This window comes from Bombina bombina, chromosome 4, assembly GCF_027579735.1.
Source record: "Bombina bombina isolate aBomBom1 chromosome 4, aBomBom1.pri, whole genome shotgun sequence".
Lineage (NCBI taxonomy): Eukaryota > Metazoa > Chordata > Amphibia > Anura > Bombinatoridae > Bombina > Bombina bombina.
The window spans coordinates 848,969,154-848,993,857 of NC_069502.1; the positions used below are offsets into that span (position 1 = coordinate 848,969,154).

Below are 24,704 nucleotides of genomic sequence, written 5' to 3' on the forward strand. Positions count from 1 at the left end.
ATATTTAGAACTTTACATATAAAGTGCCCAACCATAGCTGAGAGTGTCATGAATAAAATAAGACTTACTTACCCTAAGACACTCATCTACATATAGTAGATAGCCAAACCAGTACTGAAACGAGAATCAGTAGAGGTAATGGTATATAAGAGTATATCGTCAATCTGAAAAAGGAGGTAGGAGAAGAAATCTCTATAACCGATAACAGAGAACCTATGAAATAGATCCCCTAGAGGAAGACCATGGTATTCAAAAAGGCAATACTCTCTTCACATCCCTCTGACATTCACTGCACTCTGAGAGGAAAACCGGGCTTCAGCCTGCTGCAAAGCGCATATCAACGTAGAAATCTAGCACAAACTTACTTCACCACCTCCATGGGAGGCAAAGTTTGTAAAACTGAATTGTGGGTGTGGTGAGGGGTGTATTTATAGGCATTTTGAGGTTTGGGAAACTTTGCCCCTCCTGGTAGGAATGTATATCCCATACGTCACTAGCTCATGAACTCTTGCCAATTACATGAAAGAAATCCTTTCTCCCCTGTATGAATTTTCTGATGGCTAATAAGATTTGATTTCAGAGCAAAACATTTCCCACAGTCAGAACATGAAAATCCTTTCTCGCCCGTATGAATTTTCTGATGGCTAAGAAGAGTTGATTTCTGAGTAAAACATTTCCCACAGTCAGAACATGAAAATGCTTTCTCTCCTGTATGAATTTTCTGATGCCTACTAAGATTTGATTTCAGAGTAAAACATTTCCCACAGTCAGAACATGAAAATGCTTTCTCCCCAGTATGAGTTTTCTGATGCGTCATAAGATTTGATTTCTGAGTAAAACATTTCCCACAGTCAGAACATGAAAATGCTTTTTCTCCTGTATGAATTTTCTGATGGCTAAGAAGAGTTGATTTCAGAGTAAAACATTTCCCACAGTCAGAACATGAAAATGCTTTCTCACCAGTATGAATTTTCAGATGCTTAATAAGAGTAATTTTCCGGGTAAAACATTTTCCACAGTCAGAACATGAAAATGCTTTCTCCCCAGTATGAGTTTTCTGATGCGTCATAAGATTTGATTTCAGAGTAAAACATTTCCCACAGTCAGAACATGAAAATGGTTTCTCCCCTGTATGAACTTTCTGATGGCTAAGAAGATGTGATTTCAGAGTAAAACATTTTCCACATTCAGAACATGAAAATGCTTTCTCCCCAGTATGAATTTTCTGATGCGTAATAAGAGTTGATTTCTGAGTAAAACATTTTCCACAGTCAGAACATAAAAATCCTTTTTTTGTTCTATGTATTTTGCAATGAGCAACAAGATTTTTTTTATGGTTAAAAAATTTCCCACATATAGGACAGGAAAATGGCTTTTCTCCTATATGAATATTTAGATGTTTACAAAGATGTAAATTTCCCATGTGGCTTCTTTGATTTTGCAGAAGTAAAGAAGCATCTGAACTCTGATCATGACTAGGATTATTGCAGTTTGTGAATTCACCTGTCAATAAGAAACAGAATAGGAGTAAATGTTATTAATTACATAATTATTTTATCATTAAAACATATAAACTGTTCTGATTTAGTCAGTCCCCTACACTTGTAGTAGATACTGTGACAACTAGACCTATCCCAGCTTCCATGCAAAGGCTTAAGGACAGTTTACTGAAAGTTAGGGACTATTTCTGAGAATTCACACTAAGTCAAAGACTGAACTTAATTGAAATTAATGGTTTTCTACCTAATGTATCCAGTTCTTTTAAAGTTGTGTTCACAGAAACTTTTAGTGATCATTTTAACCATAAATAAATCTTTATAACTACTGCTCATGTGCTTGTGGTTAAAACAAGGATGACTTTAGAACAACAAAAACAAAGAAAATCACCCCAGTATGTCAACGCTATATACAAAATCTTCATCAGAGAGAAGAATCTCACTCACGAGTCAACTACAAAAGATTTATTTTTATTTTTTTTCGAATATTGGATTTATGCCATATATTCTTTACTTGTAATGAAGACCAGATTATCATTTTATATAAAAGGTAATATATAATATGCAAAATAAACTTTATTAGTGAACATAAACATCAGACATGTACACTCACTTGCACCCTGTGTCCCTCAGACATGTTACACAAACACACACACACCTGTATTTATATTGTCACATATTTCCTGCACTGATGGTTCTGGCATATTTCTTAGCCACTGATCTTCTGTTTGTTCTGTGTTACATGAAATCTTAGCATCTTTTTCATCTTAAAAAAAATAAATAAATCACTATTTACAATTTCTGTCGTCTCTTTACAAAAAATCATTTAAAACTGAATGTGAAAATTTGTGTAATTTAAGTTGAATACGCCTCAGCCTTCATCACTAGCAGTCACATCAGTAAGAAACAATACATATAATGACATTAGCACAACAGTAAATCCATGTGTCAAGCAGTAAAGCGAGTTAGATAAGTTACTTTACTAGCTGCAAATACAGCCTCATTGTAACCAATCAGAATTCCTATGTGAGACTTATTACAAGGTTTAAAAACAACATACGTGGGGAGGCGGAGCTGGCCGCAGCTAAGATGGCTGCTTAACTCCATAGCTCCGGTAGCCAGCTCCGACAATATGGCCCTATAAAGTCACAATTTTGCCACCATACACACTTATCTACAAGGAGCCGATAAATATTCACTTAGAGAGGCTGAAGATCAACTTTTTAAAGAGCGGTTTGCTATCCCAACTGAGAGACTGACAGTTCACTCAGTTTTCAAGCCACACGCTGCAGTTCTAGAAGCGCCGCTACGCAACAAACGGCAGAAAGCCACAACTATGTAAGGAGAAAGGTGCCTACTCTTACCGGACTCGGATGACCACAGGTAACTGGGAGAGGCAGAAGGGAACCCCCCATTATCTTCCCCCGCGTGTGCTACTCTGGCCGCGAGCCGCCGGTCCCTGAGGCCCCTCCGCAATAGGCCGCCATCTTGACAGCATCACACATAGCCAGAAGCTGCGTGTGCAGGGGAGAATAAACAGTCCTTGGCCTGATCGGGTCACTTAACAAAGTTAGCGCAGGAGGGAAGAAATACAAATATATAAAGTACAATATAAAGAGGACTATAACAGCGGATTCTTGTTTGGTTTGTAGCCAGATACAGGAGAACATACTGGACATACCGGTTATTAAGCAGCTACAAATCATAGCTCCTTTACTGTACTTAACCACATAACTATTGAGGAGAGCTTTGCGGCTCACACTAATACTGGACTGAGTTTTTATTTGAAACCCACATCTAGAGATAACCCAGCTTTGATCAGAGACCATATATTTAATACACATCCCTTTTTGTTTCTGATAGGGGTTAATCCAGGACTGTTATTTTTGCCCCACCTTCGCAGAGGGGGTCGCCAGGGGTGTCCACTGTATGCTCGCTGTGCCCCCTACTAAGTCTCAACTATGAACACCAAACGTTCAGCAAAGCCCAGCAAGCCACAGAAAATGAATAGTCAGAGGGACAGTGTGGTAGATCAGTTTTTTTCCCCTACGGGAACTAAGGCAATTATGAACTCTGAGATGGCCAGATCACCTTTACAAAGGGTGAAGACACCACAAAAAATGGTGGAGACCGCTGAGGAAAGCACCTCTGTGCCAAACACTATTCTCTCCACACTGGCGTCTAAGCAGGACATTGCAGACATAATCCGCTCATGTATACGCGAAGAAATAGCGGAATTGAAACAGGACCTGCACTCTATGGGCAATAGAGTGGAAGCATTAGAGGAATTTACAGACCACTTGCAAGGAGAAATTAATACGACTCAGAATGTAACAAAACATCATACCGAGCTGCTATCTGATCTACATGACAAGATAGAAGACCTGGAAAATCGCAGCCGCAGGAAAAATCTTAGAATAAGAGGTATTCCTGAGTCGGTACTCCCGAAAGATTTCCCGACTTATTTTCCAGCTCTCTTTGCTCACCTGAAGAACACCTCACCGACTACAGACATCCCTTGGGTCAGAGCCCACAGAGCCCTGAGGCCCAAACCTCCCGACACAGCACCCCCAAGGGATGTCATTATGAAGTTCAAAGACTTCGGAGAAAAAGAGGAGCTCCTGAACCTCTCCCGTAAGAACCAGCCGGTTAAGTTTAGAGGTGTCGTTCTACAATTCTTCCAAGATTTATCACAAAGGACTTTACAAAGAAGAAGGGAACTGGCTCCACTGACCACACTTTTACGACAAAAGAGGATCCTATACAGATGGGGCTTTCCTTTTCACCTATATGTCCTACATGGAAACAGGAAGTTAAACTGTAAATCTCTGAAAGATGTTGGGGATTTCTGCTCGGCCCTAGAGATTGAGACCCCCATTGAAACACCTACGGAGGACTCTCAAGAACCCCCAAAGAAAAGACCAGCTGGGACAGATCGAGGAGGCTGGCAAAAGGTTTCCCATAAGCAAAGAGCTCATCCAACAACCAGGTCTCCAAGTTCCTCTCCTTGATGCTCCCTCCAGAGCCCTAGTCTGGGAGGATGAGATGTAAGCTGGGTCTTGTGACCCCTAACCAGAGACCTGGCAAAGTTTGCCTGAACAATAGCACAGTTGGTGTTATCCTTGTTTGTTTGATTTTCGAAGTTCTGCCCTGTTGGATGCCGATAAGTATCCTTTTGTTTTTCTTTTTCCTTCTGCCTTCACTGTTATAATTACTAAAAAGCTCTTGTTATTAAGTAAAACAGTTTGGCTCGTTTATCATGCATAATGTCACAGATTAAGCCTGTTTATCTTTATTACTGTTATGTAAATGTGAAACATGGGCACTTGTTAGACCTTATTATATACTTTTATGTGGAGCTGGCTACTGCCTCCTCGTAAGTAATAAACGTTTTATGGCGTTATTTTCACTAAGATATTTTTTGTTTAGATGTAAATGTCACTGCTCACTTTTAGGTTATTACCTGTTTTTGATGTTTATGTTACGTATGAGAAATGCAGACTTTGGGTTACAGCTGAAATGGAGTATGCACACACTGCTTGTCATCAAGACTTCACTGAATAGACACCTATACAAATTGACAGACATTCCCGCACCGACAAACCATGACTTCTAACAGCAAGAACATTACTTTGATAAGCCAGAACGTGAGAGGTTTTAATTCAGCACAGAAGCGTTCTATGGCTATGTTAGACCTCCGTCGCAAAGGAGGTGATATTTTATTCCTACAGGAAACGCACTTCCTAAAACTTAAGGAACCAAAATATTTTGGGGGACACTATACACAACATTTCCACAACTCCTTTGATCACAAAAGAAATGGAGTGAGCATCCTTATAAGCAGGCACATTTCCTTTACCCCGATTCAAACATATACGGACACGGAGGGGAGGTTTTTGTGTGTGACTGGTCTGTTGTTTGGCTCACCAGCCACTCTAGTAAATCTATATGCCCCGAACAAAAATCAACTCCCCTTTTTCAAAAAACATTTTGCACGGATTTTAGATCACACTATAGGAACACTCTACATTGGAGGTGACTTTAATATACCCATACACCCGGATATGGACACCACAAATCCAATGCCTTCCACATCTAAAAATACACTTAAACAATTATGGAAACTCATGTACGAACAGACAATTTTTGACACATGGAGATTTAAACATCCAACTAGAAGGGACTACACCTTTTTCTCATCTCCACATCGTTCATACAGTAGAATCGATTACCTCCTTACAAACCAAAAAGGCTTGTCTTATGTCCTCACCTCTAAACTTTCACACACAGTCTGGTCTGACCACTCTGCTGTGCTGACACAATTGATATGGCCCTCTGCACCACAGCCCTCCTTTATATGGAAATTAGATGATAATTTGTTAAACTACCCTGATTTTAAAAACAAAATAGAGAAGAGGCTTCCGGAATATTTTCAACTAAACTCACTACCAGAGACAGACCCCCTTGTGGTCTGGGAAGCCCACAAATGCTATATCAGAGGAGAGTTCATTAAATATAAAGCGTACATCAGGCAAAAAGCACGGTTGCTTTACAAATCATCCACTGACCTCCTAGCTAAATTGGAACACCAACATAAATTGAACCCAACAGACACACGCACCCTCGAAGAACTTGACAAAGCTAGGCAAACAGTACAAGAACAGCTAATGCAGGAGGCTAACACACTAGCTCTAAAAACTAAACAAAAATTTTACTTCGAGAGTAACAGAGCAGGAAAGTTCCTTGCACGCTCCTTAAAACTTAAAAAACTAAAAACCTTTGTTACCGAAATTAAATCACCATCAGAAAAGACGGTCAATACGACCCCGGAGATACTCTCCCAATTCTTAGCTTATTATTCAAAACTTTATAACCTACCGAGACTAAATGCTTCAAGCAATGACGATAATACCACTAAAGCATACCTCTTAGACACCCCCTTACCTCAGTTAACAGAAGCGCAGGCAGCTGATCTCGAGTCTCCCTTTTCGGCAGCAGAAATTGCCGTAGCCCTTAAACAGTTACCATCAGGTAAGAGCCCAGGCCCTGACGGGTTTACGGCTTCCTATTATAAGAAATTTGCACCAATCTTGATTCCCCACCTATGCACGGTCTTTAACACTGCCGACCAGACGCACCCTTTTCTTTCCTCAATGTTAGAAGCCCACATTACAGTGATCCCCAAACCGGGCAAACCTACTAACTCCCCCGCTAATTTTCGCCCTATTTCACTTCTAAACGTTGACATCAAATTGTACGCAAAACTCATCGCCTTAAGACTCAACAAATTGCTACCCCAACTAATCCACCTAAACCAAGTGGGCTTTGTCCCTCGCCGAGAGGCGAGAGACAACACTATTAAGATCCTCAATCTCCTTGATTATGCAAAAACTCATTCCATTCCCTCTATCTTTCTAGCCATTGATGCTGAAAAGGCGTTTGATAGATTAGATTGGCAATTCTTAAAACTCACATTAGCACGTTTTGGAATGGGAGAGAAACTTATAGGGAAAATTTTTGCCTTATATCATACTCCTAAAGCCCGGATTAAGCTAAATGATTCTTTATCAGACCCCTTTCCCATCCTTAACGGTACAAGACAGGGCTGTCCTCTTTCCCCCCTGCTGTTCGTTTTGGCTATGGAGGTCCTAGCTGCTAATGTTAGGAAAAATTCAGGAATAAAAGGGATTCAAATAGGTGACACTCAGTACAAAACTACAATGTACGCAGATGACGTCCTTTTTACTCTAACCTCACCCCTGGAATCACTTTCCTCCCTAATTCCTGTCATAGAGAGATATAGTTCCCTATCTAATTTCAAAATTAACATGTTGAAGTCGGAATTTTTAAGTGTAGGGCTTTCAGACCACAGGGCCAACCAGATTTCAGAGCAATACTTATTCCGACAGGAGCACACCTCCATCAAATACTTAGGAATTCAACTCTCGAACGCACAGGATTCCCTGTTCCAATTGAATCATCAGGCTCTGTTTGAGTCTGTCAAGGCAGAACTGAAGGGCTGGCAGAATAAATGCTTATCTTGGCTCGGTAGAGCACATGCTTTCAAGATGAGCATTCTTCCGCGCTTCCTCTATTTGTTCCAGACAGTCCCTATCTATCTCCCTCAGCACTACATCAGCTCAGCGCAAAAATTAGTCAATGCCTTCCTGTGGGCGCACCAACGTCCTAGAATTGCAAAGGCCACACTTTATAGGCCCCGCAATAGAGGAGGACTTGGAGTTCCTAACCTTCTGTTCTATCAGCAAGCAGCCTTTCTCACTAGAATTATAGATTGGTGCAAAAACGCGCAAGACAAAGAATGGGTGAGGCTCGAACATGACTTAACTGGCTCAAAAAGTTTAGGCACACAATGCTGGCTACACAAACGAGACAGAGCCCCGTGGAAATCCCCCACCTCCCTGATAATAGACACTTTTCTGACATGGGATCACCTTACTAAATCCATAAAGGGGGTGTCTACGGTACCTTCCCCATTAACCCCCCTTTGCCATAATAAAGCCCTTCCCCCTTGCCTGCAGGTATGGGCGAATGGGACATATAGTATAGCAGCAGGGCTACCCTGCTTCTCCTTGCTAGAGGAGGGTAGTATCTTACCCAGGTCCACGTTGGCAGAGAGAAATATCCCATACTTTAACAATTGGTTTGAATACCTCCAACTGTCCCATTTTATCTCACACCATAAAGATAGGGCTAATATAGTTAGGAGTTTAAACCCCTTTGAAACACTTTGCTGGTCCACACAGCCAACGAGGGGAACCCTTTCCTCGACTTATAAGATTTTATCATCTATACACTCTAGAAATCTTCCATCATACACCCGAACCTGGGAAACGGAACTGGGCTTTAGTGTCCCCTCTGAGACATGGGACTCCATCTTTCAACATATGGGGAAAGCACCATCCTCAATGAACATCACCGAGACAAACATGAAACTATTATGCAGGTGGTACTTATACCCCAGTAGGCTGGCCAAAATTCATGGACTCTCTGACCCTCTGTGCTGGAGAGGCTGTGGACATGTAGGCACTTTATACCACATATGGTGGGACTGTCCAGTTCTCCAACCCTTTTGGAAAAGCATTCACACTGAAATCCAAAAAGCCCTTGTACACGAGATTCCTTTAGACCCTCTGATTCTGCTTTTCAACAAACCCCCACGAATCAAATGTAAATATAAATCCAAATTATTATATATCATGCTTAGCAGCGCAAAACAATTAGTACCTAGACTATGGAAACAGAGAGCCGTCCCGACCACAAAAAGCTGGATGCAAAATGTTACACTCCTACTATCCCTTGAGAAGTACCACTACATCCAAACTAACAGACTTGACTTTTACTGTGCAATGTCCCTCTATTGGGAGACCTATATTCATGGGGTTGTTGGGTCCACTTGATGAATAACTGACATCTCCATATCCCCTCTCTGATTCTGGGCCCTGACGGATACCCGGACTTATAGGCTTTAAGCTTCTTGACGACTGTATACTCCATAACCCATGATATACAAAGTACTCTGCATCGCAACTCTCATCTCATAATGTATTATTATAAACATACAAGTTACGTAACATGTTACATTTTGTTTTGCTTTTTCATTCTCTTTTTTCTTTTTCTTTCGTTGTTTTATTATCTGATTTTTGTTTATTTGAAAAAGAAAAACCACAAGCTTTGGACTTCACAGCTGGCTTGTTCCTTGTATTCTTTTACTCTTGGACATTCCGTCTCTTTGATACACCCGAAAGTAGGTGAAAGATGTGTTAAGCTAAATTTATTAATGTCCAGAGGTATTGTTTTGTATTACTGATGACCAAATATCAAGCACGGCTTGAATGTATGTTATTTCAATTTTCTTTGTCAATAAAGCTTGTTTAAAAAAAAAAAAAAAAAAAAAAAAAAACAACATACGTTTTCCATTGCTTATTAAAATCTCACTATAGTCCATTTAATTATGTTAACATGTATTGCCTGGGTGAGAGAATGTACCACAGTCATATGATAGAAACAGCAAATATATAAAGGAATTTATATAGTTCAAGACAAAAGTATTTTCTACTTTTTAAATAAAGGAGGAAAATGAATAGAAATTATGGAAATTTTAAGTGCTGAGCCATTTCATACCCTTGCGCTGAAGCAATGCTCAGTCTTTTGCATTCATTGTATTTAGAATTTAGCCCTACATAAGTTATATCACAATCACCACAAATAACAGGTGAGTTTCCATCCATGTGTTTTATAAGGCGGGAGTAGTGGCTCTAAAAGTGAGACAAATACACTTACCTGTGCCCTGTTTCACAGAGACATGCCACATACATACACTTACCTGTGCCCTGTGTCCCTTACATGTCACCCACTTTCACTCACCTGTGTCCTTCACACATGTACACTCACCTGTGCCCTGTGTCCCTGAGACACATCACACACGTAGACTCACCTGCGCCCTGTTTCCCACAGACACATCACACAAGTACACTCACCTGGGCACTGTTTCACAGAGACATGTCACACACATACACTCACCTGTGCCCTGTTTCCCACAGACACATCACACACGTACACTCACCTGTGGCCTGCATCCCTTACATGCCACACACGTACACTCACCTGTGCCAAGTGTCCCTTACATGTCACACACACACGCACTCAACTGTGTCCCTCAGACACATCAAATGCGTACACTCACCTGTGCCCTGTATCCCTCAGACACATCACACATGTACACTCACCAGTGCCCTGTGTCCCTTACATGTCACACACGTACACTCACCTGTGCCTTGTGTTCCTCAGACACATAACACATACACTCACCTGTGCCCTGCGTCCCTTACATATCACACATGTACACTCACCTGTGCCCCTTACATGTCACACGCGTACACTCACCTGTGCCCTGTATCCCTCAGACATCACACATGTACACTCACCTGTGCCCTGTGTCCCTTACATTTCACACACGTACACTCACCTGTGCCCTGTGTCCCTTACATGTCACACATGTACACTCACCTGTGCCCTGTGTCCCTTATATGTCACACAAGTACACTCACCTGTGTCCCTCAGACACATCACACAGAAATATTCACCTGTGTCCCATAGACACATCACACATGTACACTCACCTGTACCCTGTATTCCTCAGACACATCACACATGTACACTCACCTGTGGCCTGCATCCCTTACATGTCACACATGTACACTCATCTGTGCCCTGTGTCCCTTACATGTCATACACGTACACTCACCTGTGCCCTTTGTCCCTTACATGTCACACACGTACACTCATCTGTGCCCTGTGTCCCTCAGACACCTCACACACGTACACTCACCTGTGCCCTGTGTCCCACAGACACCTCACACATGCACACTCACCTGTGGCCTGCATCCCTTACATGTCACACACGTACACTCATCTGTGCGTTGTTTCCCTCAGACACCTCATACACATGTACACTAACCTGTGCCCCTTACATGTCACACACGTACACTCACCTGTGCCCTGTGTCCCTTACATGTCACACACGTACACTCACCTGTGCCCTGCATCCCTTACATGTCACACATGTACACTCACCTGTGCCCTGTATCCCTCAGACACATCACACACATACACTCACTTGTGCCCTGTGTCCCTTACATGTCACACACGTACACTCACCTGTGCCCTGTATCCCTCAGACACATCACACACATACACTCACCTGTGCCCTGCGTCCCTTACATGTCACACATGTACACTTACCTGTGCTCTGTGCTCCTTACATGTCACACACATACATACCTGTGTCCATCAGACACATCACACACGTACACTCACCTGTGCCCTTTTTCCCATAGATACATCACACACGTACCCTCACCTGTGCCCCTTACATGTCACACACATAAACTCACCTGTGTCCCTCAGCCACATCACACACGTACACTAACCTGTGCCCTGTATTCCTCAGATATATCACACATGTACACTCACCTGTACCCTGTGCCCCTTACATGTCACACACATATACACTCATCTGTGCCCTGTGTCCCTTACATGTCACACACGTACACTCACCTATGCACTGTGTCCCTCAGGCACATCACACACGTACACTCACCTGTGGCCTGCATCTTTTACATGTCACACAAGTACACTCACCTGTGCCCTGCGTCCCTCAGACACCTCACACACATGTACACTCACCTGTGCCCCTTACATGTCACACACGTATACACTCACTGGTGCCCAGGGTCCCTTACATGTCACACATACACTCACCTGTGTCCTTCAGACACATCGCACACATGTACTCACCGGTGCTCTGTTTCCCACAGACACATCCCACACGTGCACTCACCTATGGCCTGCATCCCTTACATGTCACACATGTATACTCAACTGTGAACTGTGTCCCACAAACATCTCATACGTACACTCACCTGTGCCCTGTGTCCCTTACATGTCACACACACGTACACTCACATGGCCTGCATCCCTTACATGTCACACATGTACACTCACCTGTGCCTTGTGTCCCCCAGACACCTCACACACATGTACACTAACCTGTGCCCCTTACATGTCACACACCTACACTCACCAGTGCCCTGTGTCCCTCAGACACATCACACACATACACTCACCTGTGGCCTGCGTCCCTTACATGTCACACACGTACCACCTGTGCCCTGCGTCCCTTACATGTCACACACGTACACTCACCTGTGCCCCTTACATGTCACACATCAGACACATCACACACATACACTCACCTGTGCCCTGTGTCCCTCAGACACATCACACATGTACACTCACCTGTGCCGTGTATCCATCAGAAACATCACACACGTTCACTCACCTGTGCCCTGTTTCCCATAGACATATCACACATGTACACTCACCTGTGCCCTGTTTCACAGAGACATGTCACATACATACACTCACCTGTATTCATCAGCCACCTCACATACGTACACTCACCTGTGCCCTGTGTCACTCAGACACATTAAACATGTATACTCACCTGTGCCGTGTATCCCACAGACACATCACACACGTACACTCACCTGTGCCCCGTTTCCCACAGAAAAATCACACACGTACACTCTGTGGTGACATTTTATCACTGGAATATTAAAATATAGCTTACAGATTTTATGCCTGGCATTTCACATAGCTGGTTTTAAAATTGAATATTCAAGTAGTTCTTTGGCCTAGTGTCTGTCTAAATAGGACACTCCCAATAGCCTTTGATAAACCACTCCCTATTGAATTGGGGTATAAAAAAAAACTGGAACATCAAAACCTCTCTCTCTTTCTTATCTTGTTCCTGCTGAAAAGATGGCTGATGGTGGACACACTGGAGGATGTGGCCAAGTACATTCCTATGATTATTTTAGCAGTGTTGCACAAATTGGGGTTGTAGTAGAGTTGCCCTGTATTAATTATTTGGACTTTTTTGCAGTAAAATAGATGTGTATATATAGCTGTAAATCTTTCTCTTATTAGTAACATATATTGATTCCTAATAAACTGTTTGGAAAGAATGGAGACTCTTTTTAAAGTGTTTATTTCACAACTTACTTGTATTGGTTTAGTGGTTTTACCATAGAGATTTAGTACTAAATTAGAATTATATTTAGTAAAAATATTTTAAACTAATTAATAACCACACACTCACCTGTGCCCTATATTCCTGAGATACCTCACATATGTACACTCACCTGTGCCCTGTATCCCTCAGACACATCACACACGTACACTCACCTGTGGCCTGCATCCCTCACATGTCACACACATACACTCACCTGCGCCCTGTGTCCCTCAGGCACATCCCACACGTACACTCACCTGTGCCCTGTATCCCTCAGGCACATCACACACATACACTCACCTGTGCCCTGTTTCCCACAGACACAACACACCAGTACACTCACCTGTGCCCTGTGTCCCTCAGACACATCACAAATGTACACTCACCTGTGCCCTGTGTCCCTCAGGCACATCACACATATACACTCACCTGTGCCCTGTGTCCCTCAGGCACATCACACACCTGTGGCCTGTGTCCCTCAGAAACCTCACACACATGTACACTCACCTGTGCCCATTACATGTCACACACGTATACACTCACCTGCGCCCTGTGTCCCTTACATGTCACACACGTACACTCACCTGCGCCCCTTACATGTCACAGACGTACACTCACCTGTGCCGTGTCCCTTACATGTCACAGACGTACACTCACCTGTGCCCTGTGTCCCTTACATGTCACACACGTACACTCACCTGCGCCCCTTACATGTCACAGACGTACACTCACCTGTGCCCTGCATCCCTTACATGTCACACACGTACACTCACCTGTGCCCTTTGTCCCTTACATGTCACACACGTACACTCACCTGTGCCCTTTGTCCCTTACATGTCACACACGTACACTCACCTGTGCCCTTTGTCCCTTACATGTCACACATGTACACTCACCTGTGCCCCTTACATGTCACACACATACACTCACATGTGCCCTGTATCCCTCAGACACATCACACACATACACTCACCTGTGCCCTGTGACCCACAGACACATCACACATGTACACTCACCTGTGCCCTGTATCCCTCAGACACATCACACACGTACACTCACCTGTGCCCTGTATCCCTCAGACACATCACAAACGTACACTCACCTGTGCCCTGTATCCCTCAGACACATCACACATGTACACTCACCTGTGCCCTGTATCCATCAGACACATCACACATGTACACTCACCTGTACCCTGTATCCCTCAGGCACATCACACATGTACACTCACCTGTGCCCTGTATCCCTCAGGCACATCACACATGTACACTCACCTGTGCCCTGTATCCCTCAGACACATCACACATGTACACTCACCTGTGCCCTGTATCCCTCAGACACATCACACATGTACACTCACCTGTGCCCTGTATCCCTCAGACACGTCACACATGTACATTCACCTGTGCCCTGTATCCCTGAGACACATCACACATGTACACTCACATGTGCCCTGTATCCCTCAGACACATCACACACGTACACTCACCTGTGCGCTGTATCCCTCAGACACATCACACACATACACTCACCTGTGCCCTGTGTCCCTCAGAAATGTCCCACACTTACAATCACCTGTGCCCCGTGTCTCTCAGATACATCACACACATACACTAACCTGTGCCCTGTGTCCCTTACATGTCACACACGTACACTCACCTGTGCCCTGTATCCTTCAGGCACATCACACACATGTACACTCACCTGTGCTTATATTGGCACATATTTCCTGTTCTGCAGCTCCTGGCATATTTCTTAGCCACTGATCTTCAGTTTGTTTAGTGTTACATGAAATCTTAGCATCATTTACACCTGCAATAAAAAAAAAAAACAATCAATCTAAAGAGTCACTATTTACAGTGCCAATGGTCTCTTTTAAAAACTTAAAGGGACAGTACACTGTAAAATTGTTTTTCCATTAATGTATTTTAAATTACTTGTTATACCAACTGCAGAGTAAAAAATATTTGAGAAATTCCATTTTCATGCTTATTTGTGTATATGAAGTAACTGATTTTGTGCTTTGAAACCACAGCCTATTACAATGGGTTGAACTTAAAGGTGATATCAGATCTCATTATGTTCTAAGTTTGTGTAAACAGATTTGCTTCCTTATCTTTTATTTGGCTAGAACACCAAAGCTCAATACATAGAGAGAACAATGGAAAATGATCATTTTATTACTTAACTATCCTGCATTCCACTGAGAGTGTAATCTCTTCTGCTGGCTGTGTATACTTAGGCTATTCAATAGCCTATACTCCAGTATTAATTTGTTCAGTATAGGTGGCGACACCACAGGCTAAATCAGCTATTTCAAATGCTGAAATAGGAGTAAAGGAGCTACTTGTAACCAATTTAATACACTCTAGCAGGTTAAAATGATAATTGGGAATAATTTAAAGGGGAGAAAAATTTGGGGTGAAATGTCCCTTTAAGATTAAAATAAAATGTAAAAAATTGTGTAATTTAATTTAACTAAACCTGAGTAGAGATCACTAGCTGTCACATCTGGAAGAAGTACCATGTAGTAACAGCATAAGAACAGCATGTAGTAAAGCAAGTTAGCAGGGATTTAGTGACTTTACTAGCTGCAAATACACCCCCACCGTAGCCAATCAGAATTCCCTTGTATATTAAAAATAAAATCCATTCTAATGTTTTTCATTAAAACATCCCATATGCTTTGCAAATGCACTTATATCACAATAACACCCGTTATACCTGACATGGGGACAATACAGCACTAGTATTCCAACATGGCTCCTTGACCTGACATGAAACAATACAGTAATAGAATTCCAACAGCACCCAAAGTTCTCCCCAGGACCTTTTTAGTGGGTGCACCACCCAGCTGATTTTACTGACTACCTGCTAAAAGTTTAGCTATCTTAAGCTAAAATTAGCTAATATTAAAAACGTTAAATTTGTATTGCACAAATTATCATTAAATACATTCTGTTCAATTCTTAAATTAATTTTGTCTAGATTACAAGTTGTGCATTAGGGTAAAAAAGCAGCGTTAAGAGGTCCTAACGCTGCTTTTTTACGCCTGCTGGTCTTACGAGTCTTAAAGGTTTAGGGTGACCGCACACTTCTTACCGCAAAATGACTTACGTAAACTCCGTAAAGTCTTTTTTCTATGGGACTTCCATAGCGCCGGTATTACGAGTCTGTCCTGTGAGGCCAAAAAGTGAGCGGTACACCCTACCCTGTCAAGAGTCCTAACGCATTTAAAAGTCAGTAGTTAAGAGTTTTATGGTAACGCCGTAACATAAATCTCTTAACTAAAGTGCTAAAAAGTACACTAACACACATAAACTACTTATTAACCCTTAAACCGAGGCCCTCCCGCATCGCAAATACTAAAATAAAAATTGTAACCCCTCATCTGTCGCTCCGGACACCGCCGCCACCTACATTATATTTATGAACCCCTAATCTGGACATCGCTGACACCTACATTACATTTATTAACCCCTAATCTGCCGCCCCCAATGTTGCCCCCCACTATAATAAACATATTAACCCCTAAACCGCTGCACTCCCCTGCCTCACAAACATTAGTTAAATATTATTAACCCCTAATCTGCCGTCCCTAACATCGCCACCACCTACCTACATTTATTAACCCCTAATCTGCTGCCCCCAATGTCACCGCCACTATATTAAAGTTATTAACCCCTAAATCTAAGTCTAACCCTAAACCTAACACCACCCACTAACTTAAATATAATTTAAATAAATCTAAATAAATATTCCTATCATTAACTAAATTATTCCTATTTAAATCTAAATACTTACCTGTAAAATAAACACTAAGCTAGCTACAATATAACTAATAGTTACATTGTATCTAGCTTAGGATTTATTTTTATTTTACAGGCAAGTTTGTATTTATTTTAACTAGGTAGAATAGTTATTAAATAGTTATTAACTATTTAATAACTACCTAGCTAAAATAAATACAAATTTATCTGTAAAATAAAACCTAACCTAAGTTACACTAACACCTATACACTATACACTATAATTAAATAAATTAACTAAATTAAATACAATTACGTAAATTAAATTAGCTAAAGTACAAAAAAAACCCCACTAAATTACAGAAAACAAAACACTAAATTACAGAAAATAATAAACAAATTACAGAAATTTAAACTAATTACATCTAATCTAATAGCCCTATTAAAATAAAAAAAAAACCCTAGTCTAAACTAAACTACCAATAGCCCTTAAAAGTGTCCGGAGCGGCAGATTAGGGGTTAATAAGTATAATATAGGTGTCAGCGATGTCGAGGGCAGCAGATTAGCGGTTAATAAGTGTAAGATTAGGGGTGTTTAGACTCGGGGTTCATGTTAGGGTGTTAGGTGTAGACTTAAAATTTATTTCCCCATAGGAATCAATGGGGCTGTGTTACTGAGTTTTACGCTGCTTTTTGGCATGTTTTAGACTTTTTTTAAGCCGGCTCTCCCCGTTGATTGCTATGGGGAAATCGTGCACGAGCACGTTACACCAGCTCACCGCTGACTTAAGCAGCACTGGTATTGGAGTGCGGTAATGACCAAACTTTTAACAACGGGTTTCTGAAAACTCATAATACCAGCGCTGTAGGTAAGTGAGCGATGAGACAAAACTGCTCATTAGCACCACATAGCCTCTAATGCAAAACTAATAATCTAGGTGTGTGTGTGTTTTGAATAGCTGAAAATGGTAAAATATCACACTGCCCCCACCCTGCTACTTCATAATGCCACCTGACCTGGCTGGCAAAATTTTCTGTGGAGAACACTGAGCACCTATATCTGACATGAGGATAATAGAGTATTAGTATTTCAATAGCCCTTATACCTGACATGCTGACAATAAAGCACTAGAATTCCAACAGCTCCTATACCTGACATGGGGAAAATACAGCACTAGTATTCCAAATGCCCCTATATCTGACATGAGGATAATATAGCACTAGTATTCCAACAGCCCTTATACCTGACGTGGACAACACAACTCTTGCATTTCAACAGCCCCTATACCTGACATGGGGACAATACAGCACTAGTATTCCAACAACCCCTATACCGTATATAGGGACAATACAGCACTAGTATTCAAACAACCCCTATACCTGACATGGGGACAATACAGCACTAGTATTCAAACAACCCCTATACCTGATATAGGGACAATACATCACTAGTATTTAAACAATCCCTATACCTGACATGAGGACAATACAGCACTAGTATTCAAACAACCCCTATACCTGATATAAGGACAATACAGCACTAGTATTCTAACAGCCCCTATACTTGACATGGTGAAAATACACATACAAACATACAGATATGCACATGGAAACATGCACAGACACACTACACAAGCACACACAGTCAAAACCTAATTACGTTATACAAACAAATACAATATAATAGAAAGGTTTCTGGTCTTTCTTAATAAATGTAACTAAAAAATAAATATTCACCCATAGGCCACATCTCTGCATCTACATGTGTGTCCCCACATGTACAGCTCATTAGCATACACAATTCAGCTAGGTACACTACTACACGCTATTACAATTTCCATGTTCACTGCTGCTGCCACTTCTCACCACAGTAATTATTAATAATATTGCCTTTTTTCATATGTGTGTTGTGCTCAATGAATCTGCTTGGTTAGTTCTATATTTAATGCCGTCGCTTGCTGGAAGAATACAATGTCCCTTTAAAACATTTTCCACATAAAAATAGGAACATGCTTCTCTGATGGTCTTTCACATGTATGATAGAGGGTTTAAATACGTCTCTTTAACTCACAATATAAAGAGAGGACAAACAGATGTGATAACTCCTTTTTATGCAAGGAGAAAGACTGGCTAAAGATCTCAGAACTTCCCAGAAATAGTCGCTGTGAGAGTGTGGCACAGCATAAATTGACAGATACATCTTTAAACTTCCAAGGTAGATACTTTGTATCAGAAAGGAAATAGTATCTTCAATGTAGAATTATTAAGATTGTAATGTAGATTTCCCACCACATGGTGGGAGTGTCCCTCTGTTTTTGTGAACCACACTGCAGTGTACAGGAAAACAACACAGGGTGATACAGGCTGAAGATTCACAGCAGGAATGTCTGTAAACTTAAATACTGCCAGCAGCGATTCAGGTTTATGAATTGGTGAGTTACCAGTGGTGGTTAGAAGAGAGCAGATCTGTCTTTGTACAGGTGCAGCAGAAGGAAAAGTAAACTTCAGCAGCTCCAAGAAATGGGGAAAGGAACTTTCTCAGTTGTAAGAGGTTAGAAAACACAGCTCCTGAGATACTATACACACTGGCTCTATAGTTACTGATAGGAAAATACACTGCAGGTGGAGAGGCTGGAGTAGGAGGTGCAACACAGAGTAGCAAGTATCCCCAGGATCCTCACTGAACAGCGGTCCTGCTGTTTTGTTACTGCAGTGGAAGTAAAACCTCTTGTTTTGCTAAAGGATTTATCTATCTAGCAGTCAGAACCAGGAGAGGCTAAGCAAATCCTGTTGATAACTGAGAGGACAGGTCAGGATTAATCTGAAGAGAGAGGTAAGAACTCAGCAAGCAGAGTCTAAGAATGTTCTGCAGAACACACAAGTGAAGTCTTAAAGCAATTAGCTTGTTAACAATCAAGCAAGGATATTCAGGCTAGGTGGGGTTAAATTTGCAATGTGACATCATAGCTGGAAGAGTGGTGTTAAAGGTATATTACAAGCGGCTTTAAAGATAACAGCGATGTAAGATTTATTTTATGCTCCTACAAAGTGCTACCTGTGTATCCGTAGCTAGAAACACTAGAAATGTGACAACAGTCAGTGAGTATCAGGCTATATTGTACTGTGACACTCAGTGTGTGATTGAGGAAACACCCTGACTGGTGATATAATGTACAACACTTACAGAAAATAAGCTATAAAAACCAGGCAATACCTCATAAACAGAAGACACGTCACATGTGCACTTACCTGCATTGTCACTGTCACACATTTCCTGCATTGGAGCTTCCAGCTGACACGTTACACTCACATCTTCTGTTTTAACATCTACGTCAGTATTAATATCATCATCATCTGTAAGAACATTTAATGCAGACAATATTTCATGGTTTAGGGTTTATTTCACCCCAAAATCAACTAGTAATAGGTACTTTATAATTTCCTTACACCTAATATTTGAGGGATATTGAAATTGATCAATAATATCAAAATAGAGGGCATGTGTGTACTATTCACATAAAGCTGAGGGTGAGAGAGAAGAGGGCATGTGTATGTACTATTCACATAAAGCAGTGGGTGAGAGAGAAGAGAGGGCATGTGTATGTACTATTCACATATAAAGCAGAAGGTGAGAGAGAAGAGAGGGCGTGTGTGTATGTACTATTCACATAAAGCAGTGAGTGAGAGAGGAGGGCATGTATGTACTATTCACATAAAGCAGTGAGTGAGAGAGAAGAGAGGGCGTGTGTATGTACTATTCACATAAAGCAGTGAGTGAGAGAGGAGGGCACGTATGTACTATTCACATAAAGCAGTGAGTGAGAGAGAAGAGAGGGCGTGTGTATGTACTATTCACATGAAGCAGAGGGTGAGAGAGAAGAGAGGACGTGTGTGTATGTACTATTCACATAAAGCAGTGGGTGAGAGAGAAGAGAGGGCATGTGTATGTACTATTCACATAAAGCAGTGAGTGAGAGAGGAGGGCACGTATGTACTATTCACATAAAGCAGAGGGTGAGAGAGAAGAGAGGGCATGTACGTACTATTCACATAAAGCAGAGGGTGAGAGAGAAGAGAGGGCGTGTGTGTATGTGTACTATTCACATAAAGCAGAGGGTGAGAGAGAAGAGAGGGCATGTGTATGTACTATTCACATAAAGCAGAGGGTGAGAGAGAAGAGAGGGCGTGTGTGTAAGTACTATTCACATAAAGCAGAGGGTGAGAGAGAAGAGAGGGCGTGTGTGTATGTACTATTCACATAAAGCAGAGGGTGAGAGAGAACAGAGGGCATGTCTATGTACTATTCACATAAAGCAGAGGGTGAGGGAGAAGAGAGAGCATGTGTGTGTACTATTCACATAAAGCAGAGGCTGAGAGAAAATAGAGAGCATGTGTGTGTACTATTCACATAAAGCTGAGGGTGAGAGAGAAGAGAGGGCATGTGTGAGTACTATTCACATAAAGCTGAGGGTGAGAGAGAAGAGAGGGCATGTGTATGTACTATTCACATAAAGCTGAGGGTGAGAGAGAAGAGAGGGCATGTGTGTGTACTATTCACATAAAGCAGAGGGTGACAGATAACAGAGAGCATGTGTGTGTACTAGTCACGTGAAGCTTAAAGGCATACTGAACCCAAATTATTGTTTATTTTATGCTCCTACAAAGTGCTACCTGTGTATCCGCAGTTAGAAACACTAGAAATGTGACAACAGTCAGTGAGTATCAGGCTATATTGTACTGTGACACTCAGTGTGTGATTGAGGAAACACCCTGACTGGAGATATAATGTACAGCACTTACAGACAATAAGCTATAAAAACCAGGCAATACCCCATAAACAGAAGACACGTCACACGTGCACTTACCTGCATTGTCACTGTCACACATTTCCTGCATTGGAGCTTCCAGCTGACACGTTACACTCACATCTTCTGTTTTAACATCTACGTCAGTATTAATATCATCATTATCTGTAAGAACATTTAATGCAGAAAATATTTCATGGTTTAGGGTTTTATTTCACCCCAAAATCAACTAGTAATAGGTACTTTATAATTTCCTTACACCTAATATTTGAGGGATATTGAAATTGATCAATAATATCAAAATAGAGGGCATGTGTGTACTATTCACATAAAGCAGAGGGTGAGAGATAACAGAGGGCATGTGTATGTACTATTCACATAAAGCAGTGAGTGAGAGAGGAGGGCATGTGTGTGTACTATTCAAATAAAGCTGAGGGTGAGAGAGAAGAGAGGGCATGTGTATGTACTATTCACATAAAGCAGTGGGTGAGAGAGAAGAGAGGGCATGTGTATGTACTATTCACATAAAGCAGAGGGTGAGAGAGAAGAGAGGGCATGTGTGTGTACTATTCACATAAAGCAGTGAGTGAGAGAGAAGAGAGGCATGTATGTACTATTCACATAAAGCAGTGAGTGAGAGAGAAGGGCATGTGTGTGTACTATTCACATAAAGCAGTGAGTGAGAGAGAAGAGAGGCATGTATGTACTATTCACATAAAGCAGTGAGTGAGAGAGAAGGGCATGTGTATGTACTATTCACATAAAGCTGAGGGTGAGAGAAAAGAGAGGGCATGTGTATGTACTATTCACATAAAGCAGTGGGTGAGAGAGAAGAGAGGGCATGTGTATGTACTATTCACATAAAGCAGAGGGTGAGAGAGAAGAGAGGGCGGGTGTGTATGTACTATTCACATAAAGCAGAGGGTGAGAGAGAAGAGAGGGCGTGCGTGTATGTACTATTCACAAAAAGCAGTGAACTGACACTTTTTGTAGGACGTGCCTGGCACGTCCTTGGTAGTTAAGAAGTTAAAGGGCCGAGGCGGGGCGTAGCCGTGCAGGGACATGGCCGCTGTTTAGAAAAGCTCCGTGCAAGCCATAGGTCTCTAGCCTAATAATCAAAGTTAAAATTGGGAATTTACATTTCAAACGCCTATACACTGCTAGATGAACCTTGCTCACAGACTCCGGTAAGCCGAAGAAGAAGAAAAAGAGCTCCATCATTGTGAAAAAAGACGAACCGCTATACCGAATGAGGCAGACTACAATATGGCAAGAGGCAAATGACTTTCCCATGAAAGTAATGTAAAGTATTGGGATCTCTGCTCAATAACTTAACTATACAACCACCGGGACTTGCAGATCACTTGCAGCGGGATCTGTCTGGAGGAGATCGATTGCAAACAGTGCACCGCCATTACACAAGACCACGCGGTAAGGCAATTTGGGAACAAGGGGGCGGAAAAATAAGGCCCAACCAGAGACAAAATAATTCACTATAGAACTTGGTCTGAGGAGTTTTTGGGTTGACTACTAGTACATCTGTCCTGGCCATGGACAAATAGACTGATACCTTTAGAATAGGCCAGTGCAAGGGAGCCGTGATATTGCTGGGAAGGGCTGTGCAAAGCAAACACGGCAAACAGTAAACGAGAAGGGGTCACAGTAGAATATGAGAGTTGTACTTGGATTAACCATAAGAGCCATATAACTTCGATTTTATCGATATCCACCCTCTTGCAGACACCCCTTTTCTGAGACATACAATAATAGGAACCTTGCTAAACCTCCTTCCCCAAACCACATATTGAAACAGCCTGAAATCTACAATATACAGGCCGCATTACTCGACAATGACAGCAAAGAAAAATACTAAAGCGGACAAAAAACTAACAGGCGTCACTTCAGTGAATTCTTTCTTCACCAGACATGAAACAGAGACGCCTGAACAGGTGCAGTCACTCCTTGGTGACGAGTCTGCACAGCAAGAACTGCGCTTTGTTACACACACCACAAACTCAGACCAATTATCTCAGATACAATCTACTATCTCACTACTACCCTCTAAATCTGATCTTGCTGAGCTAAAAACATTTATTAAGTCTGAAATGTCATCTCTGAGGAAAGACATAAATGAAATGGGGTCAAAGCTCGAATACTTAGAAGAAGAACAGGATTCACTGAACAATATTGTGTCTGATGTCAACCACCAACTAACAAGACACGAATCCATAGTTCAATCTCTCCAATTGAAAGTAGAAGATTTGGATAATCGTAACCGACGCAGCAACTTAAGAATAAGAGGTGTTCCAGAAGAAGCTACTAAGGAATCGCTGCCCTCCTACCTCTTGCAAATGTTTGAATATATTGCCCCAAATGTCAAACTCTCTGAAACATCAATGGAAAGGGCACATAGGGCCCTTAAACCACTCCCTATCCCACCAAAACCTCCTAGGGATATCATTATCAAATTTACAAATTATTTAGACAAGGAGGCTATCTGGAAACAAGTGCGACTCCAAAGAGAAATCAGATTTCAAACATACAGTATTCAAATATTCCAAGACATTAGTCCAGCCACCATAGAAAGAAGAAAAGAGATTCGCTTCATCACCCAAAGACTACAAGAAAGGAAGGTGAAATACAGATGGGGATTCCCCTTCAGCCTAATTGTACAGAAGGAAGGTAGAACATACATATACAAGGATCCAACGGACATAGACTCTTTCTCTAAAGGCTTGAACATTGACTTCCCACAATCTGATCTACCGAATTCAATCACACACCAGAATGGCCCCCCCCCCTCCCTCAGAGATCGCAATGGTCAACTGTTCAACGAAAAAAGAAAAAGACAGAAGACACTGCTTCAGATATATAAAGATGTTCGACAAGATCTGATAAGTATACAGAAAGTTATGCATTACTGTTGTTTGCTGTTGCTTTAAATTTAGAATTAGGCATTGGGAACTCAATAGTCATTTCTTGAATTTATGAAAATAAGATGAACAGACTTGGTCACGGTGTGACATATATACCAAAGAACAGACTAACTATGTGATCG

At 41.7% G+C, this 24,704-nt stretch overlaps 1 protein-coding gene across 1 annotated transcript; it reads right to left on the bottom strand.

Moving 5' to 3' along the window:
• Positions 1 to 541: 541 nt before the first annotated feature.
• On the bottom strand, positions 542 to 23,406 carry LOC128657977 (zinc finger protein OZF-like; the record flags this gene model as incomplete). Its single annotated transcript, XM_053712417.1, has 5 exons — positions 23,217 to 23,406; positions 21,707 to 21,811; positions 20,091 to 20,195; positions 14,797 to 14,904; positions 542 to 1,503 (listed from the first exon to the last, which is right to left on the bottom strand). Coding segments are annotated over exons 1-5 (1,470 nt in total), but the record flags the coding sequence as incomplete, so codon positions are not given.
• Between the last annotated feature and the right edge of the window lie 1,298 nt (positions 23,407 to 24,704).